This window comes from Entelurus aequoreus, linkage group LG08 (genome assembly GCF_033978785.1).
Source record: "Entelurus aequoreus isolate RoL-2023_Sb linkage group LG08, RoL_Eaeq_v1.1, whole genome shotgun sequence".
Taxonomy (NCBI): Eukaryota; Metazoa; Chordata; class Actinopteri; order Syngnathiformes; family Syngnathidae; genus Entelurus; species Entelurus aequoreus.
The window spans coordinates 30074564-30092824 of NC_084738.1; the positions used below are offsets into that span (position 1 = coordinate 30074564).

Here is an 18261-nt window from a genome sequence, read left to right on the forward strand (position 1 = left end):
AGCGCCCCCCGCGACCCCAAAAGGGATAAGCGGTAGAAAATGGATGGATGAATATATACCTGTATATATACATATATATACACAAAAGTCTAAAGTAACAAGAAAACTTTGACATTTTAATAACAAGCCGACATTCTTTTTTAAAAATGATATCCTGGTGCCCGCATCATTCAAAAGTTTGGACAATCCTGCAGTATTTAGATTTGTTCCCATGGCAGTGATATTAGTGTAGGGAGCACAATCAATGACCACAAAAAGAGCTCAGAAATACCACCTGGCAAAATAGTTTGCAATGTAGTACAACGGCAACATTGATAAACAAACACATTGTTGAATTATAATGCACACCTTACTGACAGTATGTCAATTCAAACGGACTCGTGTTATTTATGTGAAGCTATATTTTGTAATGATGGGTGCATGCTGTCTTTTTTACATTCATGTTAAAACAACAGTTTAAGTGGTCATTATTAAGTCCCACTGGTGTTTATTTATCATAAATGTGCTTCCAATTGAGGTGTGAAAAAATGAAAAAACAAAAGATAGCAAGCAGGTAACAAAGTCATGTACATATAAGTTCAATCAGAAGTTCATTCCTTTGTTCTTAGCTTTCATACTAGTTGCAGTTTTACATAAAAAATAATAAAAACATGTGGGGAGCCACTTCAATATTTGTATAAATAACTTTTTTTTAAAAAAAGGATAAAAAAATGTTAACATTTAAAGACAGGGCTTTTGTTAATTGTGTCAACAAATAAGCCCCCCCCCCCCCCCCAACCCCCCCCTTTGAATGTCTTTTTGCTCTCTTTACCATTTTTACAGGTTTTTGTCTAGTTTAATGTAATTTCCTTTCTATGGCAACCCAATAAAAACAAGCTGAGGTGTGCAAGTAGACCCCATGAGCACGCTTTGGATGCGCCTAATCAATACGTGCCCCTGAATTACAGACGCAACATAAAACTTGTACAGTACCTCATTTTTGTGCCAATATCTACGATACAGCCTATTTTAATTGGAAAACACTGAAGAAATGCCACGTGTTTTGTAGAGTAGTCAGTGTACAGCTTGTATAACAGTGTACATTTACTATGCTATTAATATAACTCAACATACACACAGAGTAGGGATGTAGCGATTCGTTTTAACAACGATTCAATTCCGAATTTGTGGTTGCCGATAAGATTTACAGACAAAATTAGATTTTTAAAACGTATTCAGTGAGTAAAATCGATTCTGTAACCAAACCGGTGTAACTGTGAAATAAATAGTGGACATTTCATATATTCCTGTTTTTTTGTTTAAGGGAATTATGTATAAATGAATTATTGATTCAAACAAGCAAGTAAACAACAATTCATGACCAATGCAATCAAATCTTATTCGAATAAAGTGCAACTAACATTTTAGGTTAAATTATCAAAAGGAAACATATACTTTCAGCTCACATTTAAACATTCAAGCAATTTTCAATACACATACAGTAACCAACATTTTAACAATAGATTTACCTGCTAAATAAAGTTCCCCGACCCGGCCATACAGTATCTGTTCTCTGCCTGATGTCGCCAATGGCCAGCATCTGAGGTCATCCCAGGTGTGCGGAAGTAAGTATGTTCCCTCCTCCCTGTTGATGATGTTGGTCCCTCCCTTCCTAATTTACATAGCCTCCTTCATCTGTCTCTTCTATTTCCTGTTTTTTTAATGAAATGACTTCTCCTTGGCTGCCAGTTGTTGTGTTCCAGAAGTGGGTGTGTCGCCGCAACTTGCTCTGCTCACTCCGTTTTGTCGGTTGCGTCCTTTGTAAAAGTTGTGTTGCGGCTTTATATCACTTTGTTGTGTCGTTTGTATTTGTTGTGGCTTTTGCAATCGTGCTGTCGCTGACAGTTTTTGTGTTGTAAATAATGGTATTGCCTTGTGGTGTTTGAAATTATTTAGACCTTTCTCGACCACCGTGGATAACCGCCATTTTTTTTTGATGACGCCACGGGCAAGCATACTTAACATATAACGTCCTTATCATTAAAGTGCTAAACTTCATATCAAGTCTGCCGTTCTTGAATCTATGTTTTCCTTTTTCTATTAATCGATTCCCTTTTAAAACAATCTTGGATCGATACCTATCTTCTGGAAGGTAAACTTACCTAGCACAGATTGATATACTTGAAATTTAGGAATATAAATCGATGTATCCATATATCGATCAATTGTTACACCCTACATTATTGTCTAGGTTGCTGGTACAAAAGCGAGTACACCCCAAAGGAAAATGTCCAATATTTTGCCGCTTTTGTCAAAAAGCCAACAATCAACACCTGCAGGGACGTCCCTTCCAATAAGCAGATCACGCTCTGCCTGTAGGGCCCCACAATCTGTCAGGTGCCACATTTTGCCTGAAAAAGTGCATGTAAAATGTCAGTTAATGAATGACAACCCGCTTTATAAGAAATTTTAGCGCAAAGTTTTTCCTAGCCCCTTCTTGCTCCGTCACTAATTATAATATAATGGCTAATGCTCACTGTGCCCCTGGGTTCAATCCAAAGAAGGGGTCGTGCCAGGAAGCTTAGCTAGTTTTTTTTAAACAAAAAAACTATGTTAAGTGTGTTATTTTGCCCTTAAAAATGATATAAGTGAACAATTTATTCCCATGAAATCGTTTTACACTGTTAAAAAAAATGATGTGGATTTTACTGTAAATAAATTGACAGGTCAGTCACCAGAAATTTATTGTAAATAGAAAATAACAGTACCACTTTTATTGCAGGAAAATTATGGCTGCAGGTATTTTACCGTTAAATCAACGGTTGTTTTTACTGCATTACTGTAAATTGAAAAATGTACCACTTTAAATTCTGGTGAATGAGCTTGCCAGTAATTACTGTAGACATACGGTAGTTGTTTTTACAGTGCATTCCTGTAATATAAAAAAACAGTACCGCTTCACATTAATATTCTAGCGACTGAGCTGACATTATATTTTTGCTAACAAGTTTCAAATATGTCGCGAACATGCAGCATCAATAACTGCAACAATGGTAGTCATGAGGATGGGTCAAATGCAGAGATGCAGGGGAACAATTTCACCACACCTAGTGTGTTTGTGACAATCATTGGTACTTTAACTTAACTTTACGATTGCTTGAAATTTTTTTAAATCTTATTTCTAGCGTGGAAACAAAGCCAGGAAATCGGGTTAGTGAACTAATAAAGAGACAATAAATAACCAGCATAGCAGCTGTGAGATGATCAAACACCACTTTTAACATCATCACCTCATACATGTTGGTGTGTTTACGGCATTTTCACACTGGTAAGTTTGAATAAAGCCTGTTTGATTCTGTTGCACACATGGCATTTAGTAGGCTGTTAGTGTAAGATAAGCTAAGGTAGCTGCTGGTTGCGAACAATGTACAGTATTTGGAACAAAGCAATACCCTATTCATAGATCAATAACTGAGAAGACTTTCAATATTTTCCACATTAAAACCCCCACTTAAGAGCTTTCAATTTTGGTTGATTTTGGCGGCACCAGTGGACCAAAGCAGTAGTGTTTTGCAATAAGAAAACCACATTTCCCATAAGGACTAGCGTATACAGCGTCAAACTGCACGTTATGTCCCCTGTAATATTGGCACAAATATTACATCTCTAATAGCTATGCTAATGTTAAATAGCAGATACTATCAATAAATTATCTTTGATTGCGCTACAAACATGAAGCTACTACCAAGAGTGTATCGGGGCGGATACAGGTCCTAAGCAAAGAAGGACCGGTGGGAGAGTTTTTTCAAAGGAAGTAGTGTGGAACTGTGGACTATCATGCCGGTGGCTATTTGTTGCTACCACACACATTTCCGATAGCTAACAATAGCATTACCATTTTGATTTGAGCATCGAAAGGTACTTACAACTCCAGCAAGAACAGAGCTAAAGCAACATAGACCGAAAAATCCCTCATCTTTGAGCTCACACAGGCGAGTGAAAGCTGGGGCAATGTTGATCGTGATTGTCCTTTTTTTCCGGGTAAGCTCCCTTTTTCTGTCTCCTCAGAAAAAAACTTTTTGTTACTTTGGTTGTTTTGCAGCTTCGGCCATAATAGCAGTAATTGCACATAGGCGTTTTTCTTCTTTTAGTGTTCTGGCGGCACGCAGCCGTTCACATCGACTTCCGGCTTTTTAACGAATGGGGGACAGCCGTTTGCCGAAAAGCAAGTCATTTGTCGTTTTTTGTGTGGCAGGGTTCCTGCCACCCTCCACAAAGTCGCTAAGTGCCAGTAAAAGCGATACAAATTCTCTCACAATCTTTTTCATATAAAAGCCACATAAGGAGTCATTATAAAAAAAATTCTAAATTGAAAACACTTCCTTTTGGTCTACATAACATGTAATGGTGGTTCTTTGGTCAAAATGTTGCATATATTATGTTTTACAGATCATCTTCAAGCCGCTTTCTGACAGTCGCTTCCGGATAATGTAAACTCACTGCATGTTTTAGCCCTTTCATGGCGAGTTTACTGACAGATATAAGTAAGAACTTTACACTACTTTATATTAGAAATGGCAACAGCGGAGGATGAATGTCCCATACCAAGAAGTTAGAGAAACATTTTTTCTCGATCGACTAAGTTGTCGGTACGGACTTCAAAGGTGGACGCGCGCAATTTTCAGGACTTATGCAGATCCCAAATATAGATCAGCAGGTACCAGAAGATAAGAAAAGTTGCTTTTGCACAATATTGCGAAACCAAACGCAAGATAATATGTCTTACCTTATACACACACCAGACTAATACTCGTATGTTTAATGGGCCGACAATCCACCAAGCGGCGCGGCTTCATAGCTTACCAAAGTCATATTAAAACATTTTGATAGATTTTTGAGCGCTGTGTGTAATGTTCTATATTTTCAATGGAACATATGAAATGTTGGTGTTTACTTGAGTGATATTGCCATCATATTGCAGTGTACTGTACACGTATCTCTTATGTTTTACTGCCATCTACTGGTCACACTTATCATTACACCATGAAGCAAATAAAATAGCTTTGAGGTCGGTGAGCAAAACCAGAATGATTCCGTACAATAGGCGCACCGAGTTATTAGGTGCACCGTCGAGTTTTGAGCCAAAAAAAGGATTTTAAGTGCGCCTTAGAGTCCGGAAAATATGGTAGTTGTGTCATCCCTAAAGTTATGAAAATATTGTATGAAGTTTGAAAAGTTCCTTAGTGCTGCTTTTTGCACAATGTATTTCAGACGTGAAATATATTTAGTTCTAAATATATTTCTGCCGGAGACACCTGTTACTGTACTGTTTAGATTTTTTATCTTGAAGGACGACAGTCTTCTTTTTCTGATGTAAAATTCCAAGATCTTTCTATTTTTAATTTTTTTAAATGTATTTATTTATTTACAGACAGACATAGTTTTGTATTTCATTATTGTTTCTTTTGTTAATATCAGAGTCCGTTCTGCAAAATGGTCATCCTTAGAAGCACACAGCTTATGGTCAGGGACCCACAGTTAAAATATACATCATCATATAATATACAAAATACAATACAATACAATACAATACATTTCAGAATCTACCCACCAAATACCCATTTACAACTTCATTTATAAATAAAAAAAGGAATTTTAAATCCACCAAATCAGTCTCAATGTCCTATTATTCAAATTTGATTAAAAGGTTGCATCTTGAAGATCTGTGATAATCTCATCATACATACAGAGGTCAAGACCAAAATCCTCAACCATAAGGGGTGTGCTAAATATACTAAGCTTGTTGTCGCAATAAATTGAGCTTAAAACACTTTTAAAAAATGTTTAGAGAAAGACAAGTTGGTTTGTCTCTGAGCCTTTGCATTCTGAAATTTCTGGCCTGTATAAAAACTGACTCCGTTGACAACAGAAGGACACAGCTTGCTCAAATTTCGTCTTTTTGAAGTGCTCTAATGGACCAATACACCCAATTTTACTTATTTTCCAAGATGGCGAGCCCTGGAAACAAGGTTCAGTTTGTTTCATTACACTCCCTTGATTTTTTTCTTCCTTTCTTATGATCAATTTGAATCCAGTTTGTTGCACTCTCTCACAATACCGCTGGTCGAGTACAGCCATGTGAACACAAACTTTGTCCAGCAACAATGGCTACCCAGCCCCCACAATACATTGCGAAATCAAGTGCTCTTGCATGTATGCAAAGGGCCCGGATTTGGCCCTGGACACTATTCAGTGCCTGCGTGCTAACTCGAAAGTCTCAAAACCGTTGTTGGCATTTGTCAGTAGTAGTTTTGCAGGTGCCAAAAGTGTATCTGATAGCGGGACGTGTGGCGCGCAGCAGGCTGAGGGCGCGCTCCTAGGTCAAATTTCAGTGGGTGTAAGAGCAGGGAGGTGAATTCGAAGTAAGAGGGATTTGAGAGAAAGAGCCAGTAGCCAATCAGAGCTCCCTCCAGTCATTGAAAAGGGGGGGTGAGGGGTGGATTAGGGGGGACGGGTGGTGGTGAGCGCAGGCAGCCCGTCTTATTGTATACTTCTTCCTCACCGTCTCACGTCTTGACTCCACAGGAGCTGCGCAGCATCAACCCAAACCACCGACATGGACGTGATCTAAGATCTATTCCGGATTTGTCCAAAAGCAAAGCAAAGCACTTGTTGCGCGCAAACCTGACGCGCCGCTGGAGTCCTTAAAGAGGCAGGACGCGCTGCAACAGGTGCATCCTCTGCAGAAAAACAACAATAAGGTACCATTTAATCTGTTTTAACATTTAATGCATGCTTTAAAAGACTAATCAAAAATTGTGCTTTGTTCCACTTTCCCCCTAAAGGGTCCGAGCCAACTTTAAATGCCAATCTGCTGATTATTCGGCCCACGATCAAGGATGCCGGTTCTGACAAGCCCGGAGATCGCTACTAAGTTCAAGGAGAAATGGCTGCACGATCCGGTCATCTCATCGGACTCTGCCCCGCTGGATGACAGCCTCACAAGCCTCCACTGGCTGCAGAATTTCTCCATCGTGAGCGCGGAGCCGGAGTCGCCCAACGCGGCCGCGGCGCACGGCGGCTTCTCCTCCTCTGCATCCTCGCATCATCACCACCTCTATCTGACACGTTTCCCCGCCAGAGGGGGCACGGAGTCGCCCTCCAGCCCGCCCGCGGGAGACACCGCCGCCACCGGGATGCCGCTGTACCTCGGCAGCCCGGTCACCTCCGGGAGCGACTCCACGTTGTCCAATTACGCGCACCTCGCCGGCGGCTACCCTTCCATTCCGATCCAGGCCAGCCCCCCCGTGGAGGTCGACTACAAGACGAACCCGAAAGTGAAACCGCCTTATTCCTACGCCTCTCTCATCTGCATGGCCATGCAGGCCAGCAAGCAGCCCAAAGTGACTTTATCCACCATCTACAACTGGATCACCGAGAACTTCTGCTACTACAGACACGCGGAGCCCAGCTGGCAGGTAACTGCAGAGCACGTCAATTATTGATGAGTCAGATAAATAACTGAGGGAGACAACAGTCATTGACTCCAGTGTCAGCAACAGGCGCACAGGTGTGAGGGGGGAAGAAACAATCATTAAATGGGATCAAAAGCACATATTCGTTAACATGGGCTTCCATATTTCCTCTCCTCCATATGGGTTTATGGTGCCAGGGGTGCAGAGAGCACTTGTGTGCTAATGAGCACTCCTGAGAGAGAGATCAGCAAAGCACAGCTGACCATGTTTGAAAACGAACAGCGTTTCCCTGAAAGCCTCATTAGGTGCATTTGCTTCCATACACAAACACACAACAACTAAATATATGTTCCATTGCTGTTGCGGTTACACTGATTTTAAAATACGCCTCTAAGTCACTTGTACGGTTTCTCCCTTACCACGGTGCATGCATTTTGTGTCATCTAAACCAGTGGTTCCCAAACTCTTTCCACCAACATAATGTGCAATGTTAAAATACAGTAGCGAAGTAGGCCTAAATATTCATTAAAAACAAGGCAGAGGATTTATTTAACAATAATATATAATCTTTTGGCCACTCATTACACACAATTTGAATGCTAACACAGTGTGTGAATATAGGAAAATAAAACACTCCAATCAAGTGATTCTTTGGCATACAACTAGAGGGAGCCCGCATACCGCCAGCAGGGGCACCGAAAAAGGGGGGGTAAAGGAGACGGATTCTAGGGGCCCATGATGGAGGGGGGCCCAGAGAGGCCCCTAATGATGATGAAATTATAATGTTGCCGCTGTGTTGGGGGCCCTGTAAAGATTCTTTTCATGGGGCCCAAAATCCCTAGCGGCGCCCCTGACCGCCAGTGGTACACGTACCACAGTTTGAGAATTCCAAGGGTATGAAACTCGATTTTATTGAGGGCCACTTTGGAATTATGGCTGCCCTCAGAGGGCCATGAATATATATGAATATAAACGTGTAGAGCCTTAGACTTGGACTTCCTTTTATTGTCATTCAAATTTGAACTTTACAGTACAGATAAGAACGACATTTCGTTGCATTAGCTCGTTGTAGAGCAATAAGGTGCAGATATAAATAAATAGATTACTGTACAGATGAATATATTGCACGTTTTCATATCCATCTACGTTTATGGATCTATGTTGTATTGTCTTTATATTCCAGCGATTTAATTCGTTTTTGGGGGGAATTGAGTGGATTATTATGATGCCTGGGCAGCACGGTGCGACAGGGGTTAGTGCATGTGCCTCACAATACAAAGGTCCTGAGTTCAATCCCGGGCTCGGGATCTTTCTGTGTGGAGTTTGCATGTTCTCCCCATGACAGCGTGGGTTCCCTCCGGGTATTCCGGCTTCCTCCCACCCCCAAAAACATGCACCTGGGGATAGGTTGATTGGCAACACTAAATGGTCCCTAAATGGTGTGAATGTGAGTGTGAATGTTGTCTGTCTGTCTGTGTGGGCCCTGCGATGAGATGGCGACTTGTCCAGGGTGTACACCACCTTCTGCCCGAATGCAGCTGAGATAGGCTCCAGCACCCCCCGCGACCCAGAATGGGACAAGCGGTAGAAAATGGATGGATGGATGGATTGTTACACGATTTGCAAAGACAACTGTTTTTGATTATCACATTTTTACAAACAGACTGATGGATAACTCTTTGAAAGGTGACAAGCAGATATTTAAGCATTCATTTTTGATACCCCCACACCCCTCCAAAAATGCTTGAAAACATCTTGTTGCATGATCACGTACTATTAGGTGTAGACCAGGGGTGTCAAACGTACGGATCCGGCCCGCAAACAGGTTTTATCTGGCCCACAGGATAAGTTTGTTTAGTATAAAAGTGAGCTGAAATGTTTTAATAAAATAAACTGCTGTTCTAAATGTGTCCACTACATGTCGCAATAGGAATTCTTTGTATCTTTGTAGATGATGCTACATATGTAAAACAAATAAACCACATGATTGCTAGTGCATCAGTCGAGGAGAATTAGCAAACTACACGAATAACATCCTGTAATTTGATTTTGGTATATTTTTTTGTATCTCAATAGATTGAAAATGAACACCAATGAGTTGATTGATGAACATTATCACATAATTTATTCAGAAAGTATAAATAACGACAAATAAAGATAAAATACTATTAACCCAGTGGTTCTTAACCTTGTTGGAGGTACCGGAACCCCACCAGTTTCATGTGCGCATTCACCGAACTCTTCTTTAGTAAAAAATTAAAACAATTTTTTTTTTTCAAATTCAAGACAAAGTTATATGTTTTTGGTAACACTTTAGTATGGGGAACATATTCTAAGTAACAAAGACTTAATTTAGAGTTATTTGGTTAGGTTTGGTTTACTTTGAATTGATTTACGTGGACCCTGACTTAAACAAGTTGAAAAACATATTCGGGTGTTACCATTTAGTGGTCAATTGTACGGAATATGTACTTTACTGTGCAATCTACTAATACAAGTTTCAATCAATCAGGGTTAGGGTTAGAGGGTTAGGGCCAGGGTTAGAGGGTTAGGGTTATAATGAGGCCATGCCGAATAAGACATTAATAAGTACTTAATAATGACTAGTTAAGAGCCAATATGTTACTCATTTGCATGTTAATAAGCAACTAATTAATGGTGAATATGTTCCCCATACTAAAGTGTTACCATGTTTTTATACTGGTGCACTAAATGAACCGTGCATGAACATCACCTTGTTCAAAGAACAAAACCAACACAGTGCATAAACTCACAACAAATTACACACCTGCAAATCAGTCTGACTTCTGCGGTTACCGTATCCTTAATACGCCGATAGGGAGAAGTTTTTATTTACACGATGAGTCGGGTGGATCTTGACCTCCGCCGAACCCCTGAGCCAGACTCACCGAACCCCTAGGGTTCGATGGAACCCAGGTTAAGAACCACTGTAATAACCGCAACATGTAAGTGTAAAAAAACAAAACAACAACATTATGATTTGTACATTTTCAGAATGTGCTTGTTTTATTTTTAAACAAAGAAAACAATCTGAAGGTGTCTTTATTTTTAAGTTATCGTGCCGTGATTTTACCAGTCCGGCCCACTTGGGAGTAGATTTTACTCCATGTGGCCCCCGATCTAAAATTAGTTTGACACCCCTGGTGTAGACCATGTATGCAATGGCATGCAGTACATTTTTCTGTCGTAACTGAAAGAACAAATGCATTTAGTCAAAACGTGCTTTTTTTATTTCCAGCCTTTCGAAGGCCATTAAAATGATGTGGCAGACCAAGTAAAAATGAGGTGGCCCAAGGGGCTTGAGTTTGACACCTGTGTTCTATGTGACAAAAATTTATAATCAATTTGTGGGGATGTCCCAATAAACATTTTTGGCCTCTGATCCCAATCCGATTTTTTGGGCCTCCGATCCGATTTCGAGTTCCAATCTGATGACTATAGAAAATGTTTTACAGCGAGTAACTAAAGTAAACACAATAAATTTTTTTTTTTTAAATATAAAGCTTATCTTATTCAATGTATAATTTGCTTGAATTGTTGTAAATCAGATGACATATCAAAGTTGTACCATTGAATGCTACATAGGTTTTTTTTTAACAAAATAAAATGGCTAGTGCGCAATAACTAAACAAAAGCAAAAGCTACTATGGGCTCCCATTTAAGTCATTTAAGTTTTACCCTTAAAGCCTTCCTGTATCCAGAGACTTACTCCCTGAGTTTGTAAACATAAACAAAAACCACCCAAAAATATTTTGTAATAATAAAAACAAAAGAAGGAAAATATTAATCTCATCACTTCAGTATCATTTATACACTGACACGAGACCAGGTATCGATAGTGTCAACGTTTGGGTTGATCCTCCATTGATTCTTTCGCCGTTAGCTTCTTGTGTCGTCCTGCTCGGTATTTGTGTGTATCGTGATTCCTTTTCCTCTAATCCTCTAGTGATAATGCTACATGGAAGAAACCTAGTTTATTTTCTGCCATGGTGGTGAAGATTAGTATCTTAGAAGCGGCTTTGTACTGTGGATGGACTACAGCTTGCTCTCAAATTCGAGCTGATTTTCTAGCAAGACACCCTCTTGAAATTAATGCAACTCCTGCATGTGTGTTACATGGACTATTGAAACGTAATTGTGTCTCATTCCTTTTGAAGTTCATGTGAGTACAATATTTTGCATGTAACACAGCTGTGGTAAAGATTGGCTGGGCTCGGCAGCTCATAAGCCAGTCGCAGAACAGTTAAAAAAAGGCAACTATCTCTATCAATTAGAAGTCAACAAACTTCTTAAATTATATTATTAGGATTAGAGAATCGGAAGGTGTTGACATACTGATGTTACCACCTTCAAATACCCACATCTGCGCGAACGAGACCTTTCCGACGGTATAACATATGTGGGGGTTCGTTGGCCGGTTTGTCACGTATTAAAAGTAAGGCAAGGCAAGGCAAGGCAACTTTATTTGTATAGCGCTTTTCATACACAAGGCAGACTCAAAGTGCTTCACAGACAACAAAGTGAAATGAAAGAAAATAAAAGCAAAATTAAAATGCAGACAATAAAAATAAGAACAGTGCAGACGTTAAAAGTTAAAAGATTAAAAGATTTAGCTGAAAGCTAAGGTGAACATAAAAGTCTTCAGTCTAGTTTTAAAAGTAGTGAGAGTTGGGGAGAGTCTGACATCTTCAGGAAGTTTATTCCAGCTATGTGTTGCATAGTGACTGAATGATGATCTCCCTTGATTTGAGTTTACTCTTGGAACCGCTAACAGATTGGTCTCAGAAGATCTTAGTGATCTAGAGGGCGTATATAGTGGGAGCATATCAGTGATATACTTGGGCCCTAGACCATGTAGTGATTTATATGTGAGCAGGAGGATTTTGAAATCTATTCTCTGATGTACAGGGAGCCAATGTAAGGATTTAAGAATTGGTGTAATGTGCTCACATTTTTTGGTCTTTGTTAGAACTCTAGCAGCAGCGTTCTGAACAAGCTGTAGCTGCCTGACAGTTTTTTTGGGAAGACCTGCAAGGAGACCATTACAATAGTCTAGCCTACTGGTAATAAAGGCATGTACAAGTTGTTCTAAGTCTTGAGCTGACATGAGCCCTCTAAGTCTTTTTACATTTTTGAGGTGATAGTAGGCCGATTTTGTTACTGATTTGATGTGACTGTCGAAATGTAAATCAGAATCTAAAATAACCCCAAGATTTCTGGCTTTATTTGAGGTTTTCAGAGACAGTGATTGAAGGTGTTGGATGACTTTAAACCTTTCTTTTTTAGCACCAAAAACAATTATCTCAGTTTTATCTTCATTTAGTTGTAGGAAATTTTGGCACATCCAGTGTTTGACTTGCTCAATGCACTGGCACAGAAGATCTATGGGGCGATAGTCATTTGGTGATAGCGCTACATAGATTTGGGTGTCATCGGCATAGCAATGATGGTCAATGTTATTATTTTGCATGATTTGTCCTAGTGGGAGCATATAGATGTTAAATAAAGTCGGCCCCAAGATTGAACCTTGGGGGACTCCACACGTTACGTCGGTTGGTTCTGATACAAAGTCACCAATGGAAACAAAATAGTTCCTATCTTGTAGATATGACTTGAACCAGCTTAAAACTGTGCCTGAGATCCCCACCCAGTTTTCCAACCTGTCCAAAAGTATTGAGTGGTCGACAGTGTCAAATGCAGCACTGAGGTCCAAAAGCATTAATACTGAAGTTTTGCCAGAGTCTGTGTTTAGACGGATGTCATTTATAACTTTAAGAAGGGCCGTCTCTGTGCTATGAAGAGGTCGAAATCCTGACTGGAAGTTGTTGTGGCAGCCAGTAGTAAGAGAAACGTGCGGAACTATAATAAAAAGTTGAAGTATGAGCAATAAAAAACTCCTTTGTCCCACACGCCATTAGACTGTACAACTCCTCTCTGGGAGGGAGGGGGGGTATTAGAATGACGGGGGATGCAAAACAATAACAGTGTAATACGTTTTCATAACATGGTCACTAATGCCTAGTTTCTCTTGTTATATTCTTATTTTACTGTTATATATGTATTCTCATTGATGCTTTTTGTTTTTTATTCTATTGTAATATTTTTCTATTTTGTTTCCATTTATACCCCCATTATTTACTTTTTTTTTTTTAATTCGATCTCAATTCTGTACACTGCTGCTGGAATTTTAATTTTAATTTTCCTGAGGGAACTCTCCTGAAGGAATCAATAAAGTACTATCTATCTATCTATCTAATAATGATATGGGCTGCTTGCATTGCAGCAGGCCTATAATAAAGGTTTTGGGACCTGATTTCTAATCAGAAAAATAGTGTCCAAAGGAACAGTTGATCAAATATTTGTTCTCGTCTTCACAGAACTCAATTCGTCACAACCTGTCCCTCAACAAGTGTTTCAAGAAAGTCCCCAGACAGAAGGATGAACCGGGTAAAGGAGGCTTCTGGCAGATTGATCCTCAGTATGCTGACATGTTTGTCAATGGCATCTTCAAGCGCAGGAGGATGTCTGCAAACAGCTACAACAACAACAACAGTGGCACTCACAGACAAAACAAATTGGTTCCAAGTTACCACAGGACCAATGATGGCTGCCCGTACCAAAGTGGCAAGGATCTAGGCGATAAAAGAAAGAGCAACAGCAAAGCTCAAAGGGTGACTGAGTCCCCTCTTCTGGCGACGGACGCCAGCAAAGCGGACATCCTGAGAGGAGATTTCGACCTGACATCCATTTTTGACGACGTCCTGAGCGGGAATTGTAGCACCTTCGAGGATTTGGACATCAACATGGCGCTGAGCTCACTGGGCTGCGAGATGGAAGTTACCATGCAAGGGAGGCAGCACTCGGCCGGGCTGGGGAGCTGGTGCGGGACAGGGGACCTCATGGGACAGAGTCAGCACCTGAACCACCCCCAGTCCTCCTATGGCAACCCGGACGTCAACGTGGCGGAGCTGCACGTGCCGCCGCCACAGCAGCACCCTCGACTGCTGGACGGACAAGATCAGCTCCTGCAGGGTCAGCATCACATGCAGAATTTCGAAGAGGCTTCCTCGCTATTCCAGGAGCAGCCAGAGGAGGCGGTGCTGCAGCCCTGGGAAGAGATCAAAGAGGAGGTGCAGTCCATTTCGCTGACTCTGGATCAGAGCTTTGGTTTGTGTGAGAGCTTCTTTATGGAGATGCAACCATGGGAACGGGTGGAGGCCTACCTGTGATCTTTGACACCAAAACTCATTGACTCCTAATTACATTTGCATCCAATCAAAGTCGGATTTCCAGTCCACCTTGAAGGGGTAGGGTAACCCACCACTCTCTTTGTGTTTTGATTCAAACATTCTAATAATGCCAGACTTATGCTGACTTTACAGAGCAAGTAAACATACGGAAGGACTATAAAAATTACATATATTTCGGGTCTTTCCAAGGGTGCTCTAGACATCTGAAAAATCAGATTGAAAAATCCACTCCACAGCCTTTTTTGTGGACTATGTGACCGTTGTGGCACCAGGTACTCTAAAAGCACTCTGTACGACTGAGCACTGTCATGGTGGAACTGGAAGTAAAAAGAGATACTGGATTCTATTTTGCTACATTAGCATTCAACTTTTTTTCCCCTTTTTCTTTTTACTAACAGTGCAGTAAAACATCTTACATGGCATCGCCAAATGTCTTTGCCGTGTGCGATGACGAGAGACGCAAATACCTTTATGACTATCGTCAAAAATAGCAATCAAGTCACCTCAGGCTATGCTATATTGTATGAAGGAATATATTAATTTACTACAGGATGTAACATAAACCAGGACCATTTTGCTCATTGCTAACTGGAGGCACGGACATGAAATGGATTGCAAACATTATGCACTTTGATAGGCATCATCTAATATTTGTTCTTTTTACATTTTTTATGGTAGTGAGTATTGATCATAATGCATTTCTAATTTCCATTGCTTGCAATAATTTATCTGGTTAAAAAAATCTGTTTTCTTTGGATTACATTTTTTTTTTCTTTCTGATTTACACTTTTACTGTAGTGATTTGCTGATTATATTCCGCCAAAAATCTTTTTTTTATAAAGAAATATGCAGGTCATTGTTTTTTTTTTCTGTTGATTGGTTGCATTTTTGTCACTGGGTGATACATTTTTCTCTGTTACGAAACCTAAATCACATAATTTTTAATATGTATGGGAATAAAAATGCTGCTGGATCAAGAAGAACATAGCTTCAATTCAGACAGGCCACATTTAATTGATGTATCATACTGATCGATTATGTCATTGTTTAATCTCACAATGTTATTTCCTTTGTACTTTTTTTAAAAGCTGTTTAAACATGCAACCATGCTTTGATGCAACACATGGCGACATTAAACAACAAATGATAACGCAACTGTGTCCTTCACTTGCCAAAGTCCGATATGACGAAGATAAACACAATGTATCCGACATGAATGCAATGAAACTGTCAGGGAAGTCAACTCAAGTTGTTATTTTTTCACATGTTCTACAGTTATGGTGAAAAATGTGGTCCAAATCCAAGTACCTCACTAAATTAGCCAACGCCTTGTTTATATGAGTGTTTAACCTTTTTCTTTGAGGTAGAAAAAGTTGCAAATGAGGTCTGTGCTCTTAGAAAACAACTTTTTGCCAATCAACTAATCATTGACTGTAAATAAATTAATCAGATTAAACTATAAAAATGCTTAGTCAAAGAGTCAACAAATACTTTTTGGGGAGATACGAGCTCTCTAATTATGCATTAGGGGGGGAGTTATGAGCTCTCTAATTATGCATTAGGGTGCGAGCAAAAATTTGGGTTTTGAGCCTCCCCATTGGTAGTTAGCATATGAGATGTCATAGATAACCCTGTAAGATCCGACCAAAACATCCCGTGTCTCATTTGATTGCATATTAGCTAATACTAGCTATTAGACGAATAACTGGACAAAACAACTTTTCCAACCATGGTTCTAAAGGGGTGTGAAGAACAGTGGTGAGGAAAAGAAGCGTAATATATTCATTGAATTAAATAAAGAAATCAGCAAAGCACATGGCAGAGGTGTGCGTATCACTTTTACAATATATGCACCATACTGAAGCAGAATAAGTCAATAACATTTATCCATGAAAATATGGAAAAGCTGCTGATGGTGTGTTTGAAGGAGAGGCGTCTGAAAGGATATATTATCAATGTCTACTCTTCAATGTAAATGCTGGACATTATCATTACAGTATTTCATAAAATGACTATGATACAATGTTCGTCAGCTCGAAAAAACATAATTTTATATGTTAAAATTGTTTTTGGGTGCCAGGCACAGATTCACTTAATTTCAATTCATTTCATGAGTATTTTGGGCTGCAAATTCCATCACAGAACCAATTTAACTCGTACAGTAGGTGTCCTTAGGGTATGAGTAAACACAGTCTGTGACACAGATGGTACCGTGAAAAACCTGTGTTGCTAATCAGCGTCAAATAAATTAAAATTAATTAAATTGGTGGTTGGCCCACAACAATCACTATTTGAATATGTAATAAACTTTTGGCTATAAAACTATTTTATTATACAACAGAATGTACTACTAACAGCTACAATAGTTTCATAAAGTAATGTCAAAACAAAACACACCATCAGCTGCTTCTCCATATTTTCATGGATAAATGTCCGCCGTTTAGATATTATTATAACATCCTTAGTGTGGTGCAGACAAGCAGTCATACACTGGAATTGGTCATGTTTTTTGATAATTTTTTTCTTTAATACAGCGCTCAACCATTTTAATGTTCTGCCTTACTACTAGAACAGGGAGCCTGTTGATTAGACTGAGCACTGTTGCCACCCAGCTGCAAGATTGTGTATCATTCTAACATGAATACTAGAATGCTGAATTTATTTAATTCATTCATTCTTTCACTCTCAAAATAATCTTACTTATCTCATCATATGAAATGTAACTTACTTCACCAATTATTATTTATTTATTTATTTTTATTGTGATTACTTATGGAGTATATTGTCAATCAATCAATCAATCAATCAATCAATCAATCAAAGTATATTGTGAATAAATTGAGAACAGGAAGTGAACAAAAGTTTTAGAAACTGTTATGTAAAAGAAAAGGGGTAGGATTAAATAAGCTCTGCTTCTTCCTACTCCTTTTCGAACATGTTGAAAAGAGAAACTGGAAATTGTGATGTATCATGTTGTATGCTTGCATGTTCGAAATAAACTCAAACTCAAACTCAGAGTGTAGAAACAAATAATGCAAATGTACCCTGCTGCTCCCAACCGCCCAGAACAAAGTTATGTCCATGTCTAGCCATACCCTAATGCTTATAGTCCAAAAAGTACCTAGAAGAACATGTATTGCTATGCATAAAGTAGTCCCCAAGCTCTGGCAGTAGCGCTATACAGTACATCAATACAACAACAAAAACTACCTCCATTTTTATTAATCGGATTTCCCTAATGACTGGAGCTACAATGTGAAGTAAAGGAGATATTTACAGAAGAAAACTTAAGTAGATGATAATTAATATCCTGCATAAGGTTGGGGCATCTTTGTCAAAACCACTGGTTTCATTTACAGGAAAGCCAGTTTAGACTTTTCCAGAAAAACATGGATTTTTGGGATATTTTGAACCAAGGTTATCTACGTGAAAAAGGAACCGCTCAAGCGCTAAACTGCAATGCATGAGTCAAAATGTGTCAAACATGGTTACAATGTTACAGCGTGGCTGCTAATGGAACATGTCCATGGGTGTTC

At 39.4% G+C, this 18261-nt stretch overlaps 1 protein-coding gene across 1 annotated transcript; it reads left to right on the top strand.

Moving 5' to 3' along the window:
• Nucleotides 1–6552: 6552 nt before the first annotated feature.
• Nucleotides 6553–15847, top strand: LOC133655055 (forkhead box protein J1-B-like). The gene is made up of 3 exons (XM_062054961.1): nucleotides 6553–6740; nucleotides 6825–7457; nucleotides 13853–15847. Exons 2-3 carry the CDS (start codon nucleotides 6879–6881, stop codon nucleotides 14702–14704), a joined length of 1431 nt encoding a protein of 476 aa, XP_061910945.1. The 5' UTR covers nucleotides 6553–6740; nucleotides 6825–6878; the 3' UTR covers nucleotides 14705–15847.
• Nucleotides 15848–18261: the final 2414 nt, after the last annotated feature.

Coding starts and splice junctions, on each gene's coding strand:
- LOC133655055 (XM_062054961.1), top strand. CDS start 6,879: ATGCCGGTTCTGACAAGCCCGGAGATCGCTACTAAGTTCAAGGAGAAA. Junction 7,458..13,852: donor ACGCGGAGCCCAGCTGGCAG/GTAACTGCAGAG, acceptor TCGTCTTCACAG/AACTCAATTCGTCACAACCT.